This window comes from Papilio polytes, unplaced genomic scaffold (genome assembly GCF_000836215.1).
Source record: "Papilio polytes unplaced genomic scaffold, Ppol_1.0 DF824102.1, whole genome shotgun sequence".
NCBI classification, from domain to species: Eukaryota; Metazoa; Arthropoda; class Insecta; order Lepidoptera; family Papilionidae; genus Papilio; species Papilio polytes.
In genome coordinates this window covers 5,385,675-5,402,283 of record NW_013525102.1, presented here as the reverse complement: position 1 = coordinate 5,402,283, position 16,609 = coordinate 5,385,675, and the positions used below count along the sequence as shown (strand labels likewise).

Sequence of the window (16,609 nt, the reverse complement as noted above, 5' to 3'; positions counted from 1 at the left end):
CGGCGCCGCCCCGCACCGTCATTATCCACGGCTCGTCCGCCTCGCTGTCGCCTCTACTGCACTCCTCACTGCACGAACATTCACAATATTATAATATTAACATTTACAAATATGCTTATTAGATAGACGATTGCTTAGAAATTACAACTTCGCTTCGTTCTACGTAACGCGCCTGTTGATGACGACAAAATTGCGATCTTATAACCTGTCCACTTAATATCAGTTATTACAATTCTCATTGACATCAAACAAATCACAAAAAAATCCTTGAAATTTATTTGTGATTTGTTTGATATTTTATGTGGATTTGATATCTTATAAGTATTGAATTCTTATGTGGAAATTGAATATGCTTTACCAACGCGTCATAAAAACGTATTGCATCGCTGATATTGAATGTTAGATGAAAGTAATAATAGCAATGCGTCTGTGTAATTTACTTAAAAACTACCGGTAGTTTAGTGTTATAACTCACGAGTCCGAATTCTCCGACTCCGTCTCGCTCTCCTCGCTGCGCTGCGCCTTCCACTTCTTGTACCTATCTATCAGGTCCATAAGGTAAGAGTTCTTCTTCGCCTTCCGGATGAACTGGAACTTTAGTAATTCCTTCGCAGTCGGTCTCTGGAATCACACAACCGAGAAATAAGTACATGTTAAAGAGATTCTTATATTTCTTGATTGCCGTGACATGATTTAAACTTGTATGGATGAAATTTGTAGGTATGTACAAACATGGTTTGAATTTCGTATTCAACGTTGTATAATTAAAAAGTTTAAACAAAGTGGGCTTTCCCCGAAACTGATCAGCATACAAGTAAACGAACTGGGGCCGTAATTTGAAACTGGGACATGTGACAAAGACAAACAGCGGTAGGGAATAAACGAACTGTTGGTAAAGTTTGTATAATAACAAGCGCTTGTGATGTCGCGGGCTCAGGTTTGTTGACCTGCCGACCCGAGACCGAGGCCCGAGCCCTCGGCGCGGAATGTTTGTGCTGTCGAGAGCACTAAACACCTTTCCTAAAGTGGACGATTTTCAAGCTTTCACACTGAAATACGCATCTTGTTTTATTTTCTGTGCTATTCTATTTTTTACTAGCTTCATTGTCTGACTTTTCTTATTATTTTTCCACTAGCTGTTGCTAGCTGCTTCATTCGCGTGGAATTAAAAAAGTAAGATTAAACACAGCCTATGTTACTCATAACGTAGCTTTTTAATGGTGAAAGATTTTTTGAAAGCGGCCCAGTAGTTTTTGAAGTATTTCAATACATACATAAAATACAAAAAATCAAATCTTTCCTCTTTATAATATTAGTATAAAAGTATAGATTAAAGATTGACCGAATTTTAACCAAATATCAATATTTCTTACATTTTCGGGGTCCTTGTTCAAACATGCTTCAACAAACTCTTTGAAGGGCTTCGAGTAGGAGCCTGTGAGTTGTGGGGGGTTGTTCTTGGGTATGAGGAAGAGAACTCTCATTGGGTGCAGCTCTGAGTTCGGGGGCTCCCCCTTAGCGAGCTCGATAGCGGTGATGCCCAGCGACCAGATATCCGCTTTGCTGTCGTAGCACGACTGCTTGATCACCTCGGGCGCCATCCAGAACGGCGTGCCAACGAACGTGTTCCGCTTGCTCGTCGTGTTCGTAAGCTGACCCGCCACACCTGGAAAAAGTTAAAAAAAAAAGTTAATTTATCGTAATGTAAAAATAAAAGAATCATTTAAGGTTACGACTTTTTCTGTTCGCTGAACGTTTCTCTTGAAAATTTGGACAGATTAAAAACTTCTTTGAGCTCGCCGACTTATGTAAGAAAGTATAGAATGCCTTCTTAGTATTATGTGTTTATAAAATACGTTCCAAAAAGCAATTTGGCACATAGTTTCCCTTCCATTATACGCCATCTCGCTTCAACGTGGAATAGTGCGTATTTTGTTTCCTTATCCTCCTTATCCGATCCTTTTAATGCGAGATAATAAAATAAGTTTACACCAGGAATGCGTGCCAACATTTTACAACAATTCCAAAGGAACATTTAATGTAGCCTCCGGTCGCCGGTCGCCTGTAGACGCCTCAGTGAGACGAAATCAAACGTCAGACTGGCGGTCCGCCAAAGTGTCGCCTTGTAAAACATTGCCTTAACTTGGTTCGGGTCGTAAACTTGATTAAAACACGTTAGGGAGAAATTCAGGAGAATGTCCGAAATCATAATTATGATAGATGAAACTGAACTTCCGTAGATCGTATAAGATAAAGAAGATATTGATTAAAGAACCATTAGAGAATTTGTAATTTGTAGAGACAACTACGCTTTCTGCTTGTCTAGTGATCCTCCTAACAGCAAATGTATCTTAAAATTACGTGACCATCGCCTATAAAAACCAGAGCATTTTTTTTTAAATTATACAGTTAGTTGCCTTGTAAAGTTAGGTAAGAAATATATTGTCGATATTGGGAGATATTGAGCGATGTCTATGGGTAACTATTGTCTACTGATGTAGCAGCATATATTACCGAAGTCAGCGAGTTTAACGTCGCCCATCTCGCTGAGCAGAACATTGGCGGCTTTGATGTCGCGGTGCAGCTTGCGCTCCGAGTGCAGGTAGTCGAGGCCGCGCAGTACCTCGCGCAGGATCACCGCGATGTGCATCTCCTCGAAACTACCCGCCTTCATCAGGTCCAGCGCCGACCCACCGCCCAGATATTCCATTATTATCCATAGCTTTGTTCCCTGGAATATATAAACGAGAAACTATAAGTAAAATATTACACAGAAGTTTGGCCATTATTTGTAATTGTAAAAGTATCAAAAAGATTGAAACAATTAATTTTAAATAATAATGTACATTTTTCCGACAAAAATAACAAAGTCATAAACATGTCGCGCACCGCTCGATATCGCGCTATATAAATAAACCTTGCATTAATTAAAACAGAAAAAAGGTATTGAAAACACAGGAAGTTAATTAGCAGATAACACGACTAATGACAAATGTTGAACGAAAAATTAATTGCGTATTTGCGACATTTCTTATCAAACATACAAAAAACGTTTAATTTAAATTACGTAAATAATAAATTTAAAAAAAAACAGGAAAGTTCTTAAACTCTAGAGAACATTATTGTCGATTTTAATGTGGCAATTCGTAAAATAAAAATCACTTAAACGACAGTTGTATAATGTTTTAGCTCTCGGCGGAAAAATGGACAAGAAATAAGTACGAAAGCTTTGTCTATGGTATATGTTGGTCCGGTGTAATGAAGGATCAATCTCGATGGTTATGTTTTTAATTGTGTTCGAAAATCATTAACAATAAAAAAAAACATATCAAATTAATGCAACTAAGACACTACACTACAACCTTACATTATTATATTCATGGTTTGTATAAAGCACTCTCAACGAAAACAGATGTCGCAGTATTACTCGTAAATAATACATTAACAAACTTTTGCGATAAACAATAACCAGTCATTATAAGTAGTTCTTTAGTACTTCTTAAGCGAGGGGGCGTAATAATAGAGACAGGAAAAGGGAAAATACTGCGAACATCTAATGGGACTTCGTTATAGTTCCATAACATGTATGTGAGATAAGAAAATAACTACATTTGGTATTTATTACCAAACAATACATTTACGATATAGACACAACGGTCATACTATTCGATGAAAAATACATTAAAACGTAAGAAATCTTGTTTAGTTAAAATTATACATTACCAGACAGTACTAAGGACATAAATTTAAATGACGCTTAACATTCACGCTACGTCGGACAAGGTTAGTGAGTAATACGCAATCAAGCGGCTTGCATCAGAGCTTCGTAAATGTCAAGTAACAATCCGCTGATGCAATTGATAAGTATGAGATATGCGATAAGATCAAAGATCATATACAAAATAACTTAGTTTCTACGTACAACTTTTTATAGTTTAAGGTAGCAAACGAGCAAGCGGTCATTACAATTAGCCGAAACAGGCCTACTGTCGCTACCCATATACATCCACATCCAGATCGTTGCCTACTTTTAAAGGGCAGAAGAGACACACAGATAAAGAATATTAGTGAAATAAGACCTAGCATGCACACTCACTAGACAAATTGCGGAATGACTTCAACTTGTAGCATATCTTCTATGTTTTCTTGGCATTGCACCGGGCCATGCAATACAATGTTAATAATATGAGTTGAGTTTTATTCGGATAGTCTAGTTGATAGAAGACTTAAACTTGATCTGACCACGATTCCATCTGACGTTAAATAGTATTGTAATCAACATATTAAAACAGCGTTGTCTTTTCGTCATTATTTCCCTGAATGTGACCATGGGACTGTGTAATTGCTTAATGAACGATGTAAGGCAATAGAATTTTAAATGACAGAAGGAAACATAAAGCAGCGACATTGATACAATAGGTTGGCGGAAGACAGAGGGCGCGGCGGTCGGTTCCGGGCCGGCGCTGTACACGCTCCATCAGTTATTACTCTCATACATATTCATACACAATGTATGAACACGGTCATAAGGTCCGCACTCATTGCTAAACAACCTTGAATTAATTGTAATACCTACTAATCTTCAGGGTTGGCGATCATCTGTAATTTACTCGGGTTACGCTACGCCCCAAGGCCTTAATCTGATCAATTTAGCCCTGAATTGATAATTTGTGTTTTTTACACTCGTTTTAATTGTAAGTTTAAATTTATAGATCACCCCTTTACTTAAATTTAACCAAAAAAAAAGGTAGTAACCAGTGAGGTCAAGTAAGTGACAATATGACCCGGATGCATAACCCTTATTGTCTTTAAAGCAAATGACAATGAAATTAAAATTGTAAATTTAATGAATTGTTTCGTTTAAACCACTACACCATTTACTAAATAAAATGGGTTCTAAATTAAAAAAAAATATGCCTCAAACTAGATATTGTCTTGTCAGACCCGTTTCAAAAACATACAAAAAGTTTGTGAAAGCTCAAAGGAGGATGATGTGGGTATATTTTCAGACGCAATTCAATCACTTTAACAAATTGTTCGTTTTATTGATCCAAAAAAATAATATTATTATTATAACACTAAATGCCAATTTTCCATACATAAGGAAAGTAACAAAAGTTTTCTTTGTCCAATTTTCAAACGACATATTTCCTCATCGTAAAGGCTTATCTGCACTCGTTCCTAGTCGGCTGACGTACATTTTCGTTGCCATGACAACGGGCTGGCGTCGGTCGTTAACCCCGTCGTCGCGCCTTCCATCAAAGTAAAACAAAATGTACAACTATTAATTCTTCATAACTCAAATAAGGGCGGAAAACTTGTGGAAAATTAAACGGAGAATGTTCTGAAGATTTTGTATGCCTTTGTACAAAGTCCTAATTGTATGATTAAGTTACTGTTATTTGATAGCTTTTGTCTCGAAACCTTGTCTTTGTTCACTTTGTAGTTCGCTCTGACGTCTACAGGATAGACAGGCATATGAAAAACCTAGGTAAAATCTGACAGAGATAGAATTAAAATCAATTTAGTAGTTTTAAGTTAATTGCTAAAACACAAAGAATGAAATCTCTTCTCTTTATATTTATGCAATAGAATAGTTAACCAAGATTACTGAAAGCGAAAGGAAAAATCAGTGTTAGTTCCTATAATGTTTTTTATCTTCCACGCAATCGTTTAGTCAAGACTACCTATAATAATAGCGAGAAGCTCAATTGTTATTCGAAGCGGCAATTATTAGTTTAAATTGAAGCGTCGAGCGGTTACCATGGCGACGCACCGAGCGAGCGAACTCCGCTTAACTTCGTACCCGCCTTAATAATTTCCTAGACTATTGGACGTCGCTATTCGCCTGTAAACATCTATGAAACCAATTTAAGTTCGTAAGAACTACGTATAATCTACAATACCCGGGGTGAAACGTGACTTAAAGCAATTGCGGAGTTCGTGTCGAAAAATATAAAGAAGAATAACTTGATGACAGTCGGAAAATAGTTTTGTATTTGGGTATAGTTTCAAACAGAACTTAATGTCCAAAGAAAAACGTGACATTTTAGAATGTTCAATATTCTCGCTTTATTTTCAAACCTTTATATGTTTGTTAAGCTTGCGCTAACTTTGTTTTTGTAATTTTTAACAATATATTACACAAAAAAGTGCAAAAAAAAACAATCAACTTGTAACAACATGGTACAGGAAACAATTTAGTTCTAATTCAGAGTGCGGACACGAAGCAACAATGTAGAGGAAAAACCCCTGCAACTAGATGGAATTGAACGCGATCCTAAGGGAAAAAGAAAATCTTCTAAATCCGGAATGAGTTTAGATCTGAGCCTCTTAATACCCAATTTATACTGCGTTGTAAACGAAACCGTTTGGTTCTAACTCTGTTTTTACTTAAAAATTTCATCAAGAGTAAATTAACAAAACTAAAACCAAATTCACAATGCGCATTGTAATGTAAAGCGCCGTTAGCCTAATGGTTTGGGATACGGACTACCGATCTTGCGGTCGAGGGTTTTAATCCCGTCATTCGATTATTGGCGTGAACCATATCCTAACACAAGCCTAGAGCTTAGTTGGAATGGTTAAAGGGAATACCAGTAAATTAACAAAAAATCTACTAATGTTTAAAAAAAATGTAATCCTTGGATTTCCTAAATCCTGAGATCGAGAGATATTAACTGTAAGAGATGGGAATGAATCTCAGGAGATAAAGAGCTACTCAGTGGTAAGTTAAAGAATACATTAGTACAGGGTAATGGGAGTAGAAAAGCACAAAAACATGTTTGCCATTAGCAGGGCCATGCTTACATTAAACTACTTTAGTACGATAAGTACAATATGTTTGACATAGTTTATGTCGTATTTTCCTAATGCTAAAGCATAACTTTTACTATGTAGAATCTCGTCACAGGTTTGTGCTCTATTTTCCTGAATTTCAAAAATTTGTCATCAAATCTTTGGCAGATGCAAGTGACCGATTAAGAAGACTCTAGTAAGAAATTCTGCCCCCTTAGACAAAGTAACATTCGATTATCGCCATCGCTGTTCGAAAAGTCAAAAATGTATGGAACTGAAAATAACCCTTGATAAGTCACGTGCTTGTCACGTATTTATTCCTATGCATTTTGACACATTTTGTCGATTCTACAAGCGACATCGCTAATCGAAAGTCACTTTGTCTAGGAGGCAGAGTTTAATTACAATTCTTCAGCATAATAAACCAAAAACTACAAAATAACGTAAAAAACGTGTAAATAGAATGTGACAGATATATTACAATTACAAGGTAATACGAAACACTAATACCATTATATCTTTCAACAAAAAGGGTTACGAAGAAGTCTCTCGCATTTACTTTTGTACACAAAGAATTTATGATCACGACGAAAACATTTCCATAGCAACGAGATAAAGAAAATAACATGCTTCCATGAGATCAGTGCGCTCGTAAAATAGAACCGGGTAGCGGTACAATATTTCGTGTAGCAAACTTATATTTACTTTAAAAAAAGAATACATATAATAATAACGAAATAAATTATTCATCCTACATCACATATATAACAGGCGTGTCACGACTTGTGACAGAGAAAGTAATAAGTTTCTGGAGGGTGTTTCCCCGTAACTTGCTTTAGGTGTACAAACGGTGTTCAAGTATATTCTCTCATTCATAGAATAGAAATAAAATTATAAATGTGAGCAAGGACGTTAGTAGCCCGAAACAAAATACTAGCGATAATTTTTCCTTGTTTATTTTAACGACAAAGCAGGTAAGTTATTATTAAATTTTAATCGACCAAACAAAACACGTCTATCCAGTGTACACGCATCCTTAGGCAATAACTTTACGAGAGCTCTCAAATCGGGCAGGTATAAAACCGTCAGTATCACCATCTCGTAAAATTCCCCGAGGACCCTCTACAATGTGGCATCGTTAGGTGAAAACTGCAAATGCCTCTAAACAGGAGGAAGCTATAAAACACTTAATAGTGCACTCCAATTTTACTATCAAGTGAATGTTTTGCATTTTCTAAGGCGACTTAGTTCGAGAACGTGCCATGGATTTTTACAGCAATTTTCCTAGAGTCGCTACAAGCTTTGCACTTCGACCAGAACAGTTAACAAAATACAGTAAGCAAACATAAATATTGTGGAGTCGCGGCGTTGCGCTGACTACTGTCTGCGGAGCGCGACTCTATTGTTACAAAATTAATGTGTCTGCTTGTTTAGTTTTTATAGTTAAAAGTTGTGAATTGTGGATTTTCTTTCTAAATGTTTTTTTTTTCTTTTTTTTATATTCAACGCTATTTAAACTGCGAATGCACCAACATCACAATTTATAGTCGACTTGTATCAATGAGTACCTTTTATTTCTTTTATAACTTTTCTACTGTGCATACATAGATTAAAACCTCCTCGAATTATAACATAGGTACTCAACATGATTAAAAAAAAGCATGTAAATCTCACTAATATTATAAATACGAAAGATTTGTTGGATGGATGTTAGTAAGAGTTTTTACCCGAAACGGCTGAACCGATCTAGATGAAATTTGACATAGATACAGAGCGTAGTCTGGATGAACACACAAGCTGCACAGGCACACGGACTCGCGGGCGAAAGCTAGTATGTAAATAAACATATTGTTCTCACAAGGACTGTAAACAGAGATTTTAAAATGTAAGGACAGATAAATCTAGTGTAAATTAGTCTGCATTTTGTAATCACATAAACATGGAGAAGTTGAAAAAAATGTTATCACAATCCATACAAATAAAGCTCTTATCTTAATAACCGTAAAAACCTAAACGACGCAATCACAAAAGTGAAATTGGAACGCACGCGTTTTAACTTGGCTTAAGGCCTCGCGATACAACGCTGTAGCGAGTTTCGTATACGAAAAGCGGCGCTTTACGATTTAGGTACTTCATTTTATGAATACGTATTCGTAATCAATTATTCAGTCCAACCCTGTGAGGGGACGGGAAAGGTTTCTAACGTGACTGTTGTTACAGTCGCGCAATAAACATGGAACGACTCTCGCTTTGATTCCTCTGTTTTCATTTAATGGCTTTAGTTTTGGAACCGATTGAATTAACATGAAGTCGTTTATACTATAAAGTTTTTAGATGAAGCCATTTGCTGGAAAAGTAATTTTCATTTGAATACAGAAATCAATTCCATCATGGGCATCCATTTTAGGTTATGGATGTATTGTCTAACAAAGATGATATTTGATAAACACATAAAAAAATGACACTACAAACTTCGTATAATCGTCGCACGAGACTGGAAGGCAGTGATCCTTTCTCCCAGACCCCTGGCGCGACTACAGACGTAAGTCATAGCTTATCGCTATAACGACATGAATAATAATCGTTATTTAAACGTGTTTAAACAAATAACACGTTTTCTAAACGTTAATACTTAACTCTTTGTGTCATTATCCTTAAAATTATAGTCTCTTAACAATGTTCCAAGCAACAATAATATTTTAAATTTTTGGAATCGTTTTTGTATGACAAATATCAGATATTTTAAGTAGACGAAATTGATAATTTAATTTTATAACCACCATAGAAAAACTGGTTTCAAAATTTAATAACCATTACCTATTAAACCCAATTATCCGTGTTTTATCCTAAAAAATACCCATCATTAAAAACAACCTGTCCTACCATGGTTTGTATCCTTTCCATCGTATCGTTGGTTTGTTTGAACAATACTTTATTTAATTAGGACATCGACACATGGGACAATAATGATTCACTGCGTTCATTCGCTGCGTACGTGACGCGTAACATACCACTATATTCTGTACCCGTACAGTTCCTATAAAGGGAAATCCGAAACAAATTCCATTGGCACCGGTTGATTGAAATCAGCGAGGATATCCACGTGTTTCGGACTTTAGCTGGCCGTACGGACCGACTAACGGATGGTTGGAAATAAACAAATATAGTTATCTTTCCTGTATAGGACTAGGCTTTAGTTATTTCATCATTTTCACTACTTTGATCTTTACTTGAAACCAAATCACATATGTACTGTATTTAACTTTTACATAATATGTTAAATTATAATTAATAAACGCGTTCTTGAATGCGTTGGTCGGTCGTCCATTTTTTAACTTAAGGTAAAATGTTCCCAAGTCGTGAAAATTAACATAAACAAATTTGTCAGTACTCCAAAGGTGCCTAAATATTCGGAGTAACTTTATAAGACCTTGTTACTTGGTACGGTGAAGTTAAGTAGATCCAGTTCCTCGCCTAAATAAAATTTTGCAAGCCCTTCTCTCAACACGCCGCCAAGTGACAATTAAGTTGAGGGCGGACAAATTAGATTTTTCGAGAATTCACTTAAATTTTAAACTTCCCTTTAGTAAATTTTTCCTCAGTTACTTTAGACTAAGTACAGAAATTAGGGAAGTAATTTATTCATTTTCCATGGGATTCCTTTGTCCAACCTTTTCTACAAGAACATAATTATCACATCTCTTTCATTCTCTTTGAAAAAGAGCGAGAAAACAATGTGTTTACGTAAATTATAACTGTGAAAACCCACGGTTACAGTAGGAACCCGAAAGATATTTCTCCTTGGGGATCGGGTAATCGCATCAAGGGATGGCAGTCCCACTCCCGTTTCGGGTTCAGTCTCTACGATGGCAACTGAATGCAAATGGTACGGTAATTTCGTCAGGGGTTCAGAAAGGGACCAGCTGAGTCATGGTCGAATTCTGTGTATGTATGTATTTGTGCTGTCTGTGTTACGTTATAAGTTAACTTGGTATACTGCGTTGGTATTTCCAAGTCCGTTGTCAACTATGTCTAGTAAAACACAATGTCGCCAGGTAGATTAAAAAAGAACGTACGAAATTCATTTCTAAAATGTAGCGTAAATAATACCCAAAATAATATCAGTTCACAAAGATATTGTACAAATAATAATTTATTTGCATACTCATTTATTCATTGTCTAATATCATTATAAAATTACAAATCGAAACTATTATAATTAAGTTACATATAAAAATGAAATTAACTATAAAACAAATGAACACCTTACTCTATCTGTTCCAGTTAAAAAAGGGCTTAAGTAACAAACTGGTGCCGTGATACATTATAACATTAACGATTGTAAAGTTACTCATTAACATAAAACTCCAATAGCAAGCACATAAAAAAGTAATTTCACAACTCATTGAGTTTAGCAACGGCAGCTTTGCGCCTTTGCTTTTCGTTTAGCGCAGAGCATTAACTATTCATGAGACTGTAATGATCGGCGATGCAAACCCGAGCTACCAGTATTACTGTAGCAACAAGACAAAGCGAATAGTCCTTGACCCAAACGCGGGCCGGTTCCTGTGTGCACTTTTACTATTTCGAGCTTCTACAACCGCAGCTGCGGATCCAAGCCAGCTATATCTTTAACCAAAATCTTATTTAGGTTAATTTATTCGTTTCTACTTAATGTAGAGCTTCCAATTACATAAATTAATACTGTCAATTCACTAATGATGTAAAATTGCCTTACGCGCCAATTCGTTTCATAACTTGTTACATGTAAAATTAAGTTATCCCGTCTCACAGCTAATCTAATCACTTGAACCAAATCCACCAAGTTATTCACAATAGAATGGCTTCCCACACGTCAACAGAATCACGCAGCCGCTGTAAGCCCCACATACTCTGTATACTGGCAATGTTAAGGAGTTATTATTTCAATGAACCACTTACGTCACGAACCGGCTTAGTTTCTAATACCGGTGTTGTTTCATCTTGTTAGATAACAATCTATTGTTGTCCCGCAGTAAGCGATACAAAAGAAAACCTCAGAGTATATTATCAAATTTCCACGTGTAACATGTTAAACAAAGTGAAAATAACATGCGTAACTTTCAAATTTTACAATGGATGGAACACAAAGGTTGTTCTGATATTTTTAGGAGTCGATATCGTCGAATATGTAGTTAGTATTCCTTGTTTTACTGTTAAGCTGGGGTAAGTATTAACACAGTATATAAAGGTTCAGATTTTCCGAGGAACAAGATGTTCGTTACGTTAAGTAGAGCAAGAGGAGAGATTTAAAATCAGGTTACATTAGCATATCATTCATTAAAAAACAAGAGAAGATAGTATAAGCATTTTCAACCTACTTAAAAAATATGATAATCACCATTATACTTCTATACTGAGAACTTTGTGGAAACGTAATTGAAGGAAAAAGTCATTCTCGTATTTCTCATGCTGGCAAGGCAGAGATAAGAACATATTTTTGTACAGAAAAACTTACGGTAAAAGACTCATTCCCGTACGAAATTTCCACGTTCCGGCTTTTGTTGATAGTAAATGTTGCTTCCAACAACCTTAGTACCATAAAGCCACATCATTGCCAAAGACAAATTGCAGCTGAGATTCCGACTGCCGTTCTGGCGGATAATTCGAACTGCGTAATACATTAAACCTTATAGGGAACGGAAACAAATCCAACGCTAAGCCAGCGTAAGCGGGATCCACGGTAAATTGCCATCATTAATCTTTGCCCTCTTGTCCTCGAACCATGAGGAAATGCGATACCGGAAATGGTCGTAATCAAGAACAGTAAAATTCCTTAACACCCTCAATAAAACTTTCAGGTCAAGGCTGACGTTTTTAGCTTATGATCTTAAGCCACCTAAAGACACTCAGTTGAATAGTACATTTATAGTTGTACCGACACGCACAGTCTTATATGTAGCAGGCTTTAGGAGAATCCATCAATATTTCATCTAGAATATCATAAAACCAATGCTCAAGTTTATTAATAGTGTTTCAAGAATAGTTAAGATCATTTATAATTGGCGTGTAACGGAATACACAATCTAATACCGAGATAAAATTCGTGAGTGTAGCGATGTGACCCATATACGAAAATCCCACGAGTGAAGCCTCGCTGGAAATCAATTACTCGATCTATTGTTCGTTTTTAACAACGTATCTCTTGAGACTTGAGGCCTCGGGGCTATCACTGCGGACGAATATCTACCGTTAGAATTGTTTTAATTCTAGTTCGTTCATACTACGTTAGTAAATTTTACACATACGTAATCATTGACGCCTAAAGAAATTAAGAATGATATTTGATAGCATTTCTAATATATGTTAATGCAGTGCCACACTTGCGCGGACGCAAGCTGTTTTATTTGCGAAGCACCGCAGTGTTTCCCGTTGCCAGTTCGCGCGGACATGGCGTGTGAGCGTGACATAACGGGCAACGTATCGTGCACTGCATTTATCCTCATACAAACGAGTAGCTTTCAGTAACAGTATTGCTTGCGTTAAAATAAATGGAGCTGAAGTTCTGTTAAATGGTTCATGAATTGGTCACATGACTGTTTGATGTCTCATTTGTTTTGCCAAACTACAGTAATCATACTAATATCGTAAATGCGAAAGTTTAGATGGATGGATAGATGTTTGTTAGAATTTGTAGCCTAAACGGGTGAACGGATTTCCACGAAATTTGGTATAGATGTAGAGGATAGGCTGGAAGAACACCAAGGTTAACTCACTTTTGTTTTTTTTTAATTCACGCGGACGGAGTCGCGGCCAAAGCTAGTTGATATATAAAACTAACGAATAACAAGAAGTAAAAAATAAAACAATAGCAACTAAATAAAAAAATCAGGTTGGTTAATCCATTAACCCAATATTCGTAGGAGAATATTTAAAAGTGTCAACATTTTGAGATGACGTTATGCACACACGGCTCACATAGTAACTGAGCGAATAAAACTTTTATAACGTTCGTAATTCCGAACAATATGCGGTAATTGACGGTCCGCTCTCGTTGCGCCGCATCGAGAATATGTTCGCTGTTAAGATGAATTGACAGCAAATAAAAGCAAAAGCCAGGTGTAAAATGCAAATTGAGAACTTGCAATAAAATTAAGTTGACACGAACGTGACGCAAACCTGATAAAAAGATGACGATGAAATCCGATTAACATATTAATTAAATCTCAAGATACAATACATGTTTAACTCGAGAATTGTGAGGATTCATTACTCATCGTAATTAGATCATTTACCACTATTTTACTAGCGAGTCTTCTATGTATTTCAATAAGTAATTGTAGTCAATTTCCATTGGCACGACCGTCGCTGCTACAAAAATATCAATTCGCTTGGAGGTAAAGGGGTTTTGCGGATTGAAAGCTGCAATATCGATATTGGTCTTAACTTTAGGAATATCGTCTTCACGTAATGTATACGTTCTGTAAGATGCAATCATCAACAATAAAACCCTTTTTAGGATTCAGTATAAAACGTGAGCGATAAAAGTATAACATAAAATGATATTACTGGAATAACGAGTATAATCCTTAGCGGATTTCCTCGAGCCTTTACCCGCCCCAAAAGACAATATCGCCGCGGGCTTTCGCTACAAAGTATTATGAAAGATATCAAAATCAGCACGAACCCAATAAAGTAAAGAGGGGAAAAAAAGAACGTTGTTAAGATCACCTGTTATATTGTGACTTATTTTTAACAATGGAAAGAATTTCGGGAGGAAAAATTGTATAGAATATAATAGACCCATTAGCGAATTATATACATTCTCTAATGTTTCTTATCTATTATTTTATTACTGCTTTTATTCTTTCTTTTATACTTTCGAGTATTTCAACCTATTAGTTATTTATTAATTCGTTAAAAATAAAACATAAATCAAACTTGAATAACAGTATAAAAAGAGGTTATTTATCTTTAATTTCCTGTCGAGTTGAAACGTTTGTGAAATTTCATCTCCGGCGCCCGCACACTGCAGAAACAATACAAATGTGAATTTTCTTTTATTCCCGTCAGTATCACGGCAGCACTAATTTACTGCGCAACAGTTTAAAACAACGTAATCGTTACTTTTACTGCTCACACATGGTTCGATAGATAAAACTGTCAATGTAAATATTTGCAGTATTTAAAACTATTCTCCTTTTTATTGCATCAAAAGTTTGCTTGTTAAAAAATCATTAAATTTATAATGGACAGAAATCTCAGAACAATCTTACTAATATTATAAATGCGAAAGTTTAGATGGATCGAAGTTTATAAGAGTTTACCATTTAAACGGCTGAACGAATGTCGATGACATTTATAGATGTAGAGCAAAGTCTGGACGAACTCATAAGTTCCTTTGTTTTACTAATTCCAATTGGACGGAGTCGAGAGCGTAAGCGAGTTTTATGTAAAGCTCAAAGTATCGATAAATATTGAGAGTGAACATTGCCCAATGAATTTTAGAGCAAAGAAAGTATCGCAAAGTACATTCCGCCATCGTCTAGAAGTGCCTCTCCGGCGGCAAGGGGCCGTAAACAATTTACCAGCGACCGCCGCATCCTAGCCTTCAGCGCAGCCAGCCGAATAACACGACCAAACCAACCGGCAATCACCCAAGAGTGTTTACAGAAATGCGCTGCGATCTTTAAAAAATTCACCGTTCAGTCTCAGTTCACAATTACGTTGTTATTCATTTAACAAACTTAGAACCGAATACTGGTACGACATTTATAGGCCCAAACTTCAAATTCCATTAAAATGTTGACGTCTTATAGATTGTAAGCGGCATTTGTGAAGCGAAATATACAAGATTAGTTTCAGTATTCGGTCTGTCGATATTTTATTTCAATTTCATAGGTTACGACATAAGATAAGCATTACATTAAAGCGGGCGCACACATTTGACTAAACTATCGCACAACTGTTTTACGATTGTCGATTGTTTCGCAGCCAATTCAACTGTTTAGTTAAAAAAACTGGCAATGTGCGCACCTCAATATAAGATCATAGGAATCAAAGCGCGACTAAACAGTGCGATAGTTTAGTCAAAGGTGTGCACGCGCTCATGTAGAACTGTTGTATCAGTTTCAAGACAAAAGACTAACTAAACTTGATACAACCGCAGAGTCATGATTTATTAATGTTACCTCACAAGTTCTCTGTCTGATCGTTAATCTTACTTCCACAAGTTACTCAAGGAGAATTGAAGGAGAGCTACAATAATCTTTATTAGATAAGTTTCTTATTAAGTATAGAGTTCTATTTATTTTCGTCATTATGGTTAGTTACCTAATTTGTTGATAGAGTCACGTCAATTAATAATGTGCAAACTGAATGGGGTATATTTCAAAAAATAAATTACCTATTTCAGATGCTACTTTGTTTTACTTACTAAAGGAATTGAACAATTAATTTATGTAAAAATCAAATATTAATAGTTATAAACTTCCCGAAAAAAAAAATCATCTAACTTAAACAAATATCCCGTGTATAAAAGAGTTTAATTTATAAGTTTAATATGAAACTGTATTGCGCACCGATAACAAATCTTTGATAAGGATCGTAAGGAATTTAATCTCAAAGAGGTCGAATACAATAATAATAAATCAATAATAATCGTTGCATTATTTTTAATAAAACATATTTTAAAACAAGGAAACATCAAGGATAGGTACTCTTTTATCCTTATTTTCAATGTCATACAAAATTATAAAGTAATATTTAATAATCTTACTTCTTACTAATCTTACTAATATTATAAATGCGAAAGTTTAGATGGATGGATGGA

At 35.7% G+C, this 16,609-nt stretch overlaps 1 protein-coding gene across 1 annotated transcript in view; it reads right to left on the bottom strand.

Moving 5' to 3' along the window:
- The window catches only part of LOC106099473 (serine/threonine-protein kinase 26-like), a 67,270-nt gene that overhangs the window by 7,471 nt on the left and 43,190 nt on the right, over positions 1-16,609 (bottom strand). The window contains exons 3-6 of the mRNA XM_013278032.1: positions 2,515-2,731; positions 1,374-1,666; positions 476-621; positions 7-68 (exon numbers count right to left, since the gene is read on the bottom strand). Coding sequence (XP_013133486.1) covers positions 7-68; positions 476-621; positions 1,374-1,666; positions 2,515-2,731 — 718 coding nt within the window. The remainder of the gene's footprint in view (positions 1-6; positions 69-475; positions 622-1,373; positions 1,667-2,514; positions 2,732-16,609) is intronic.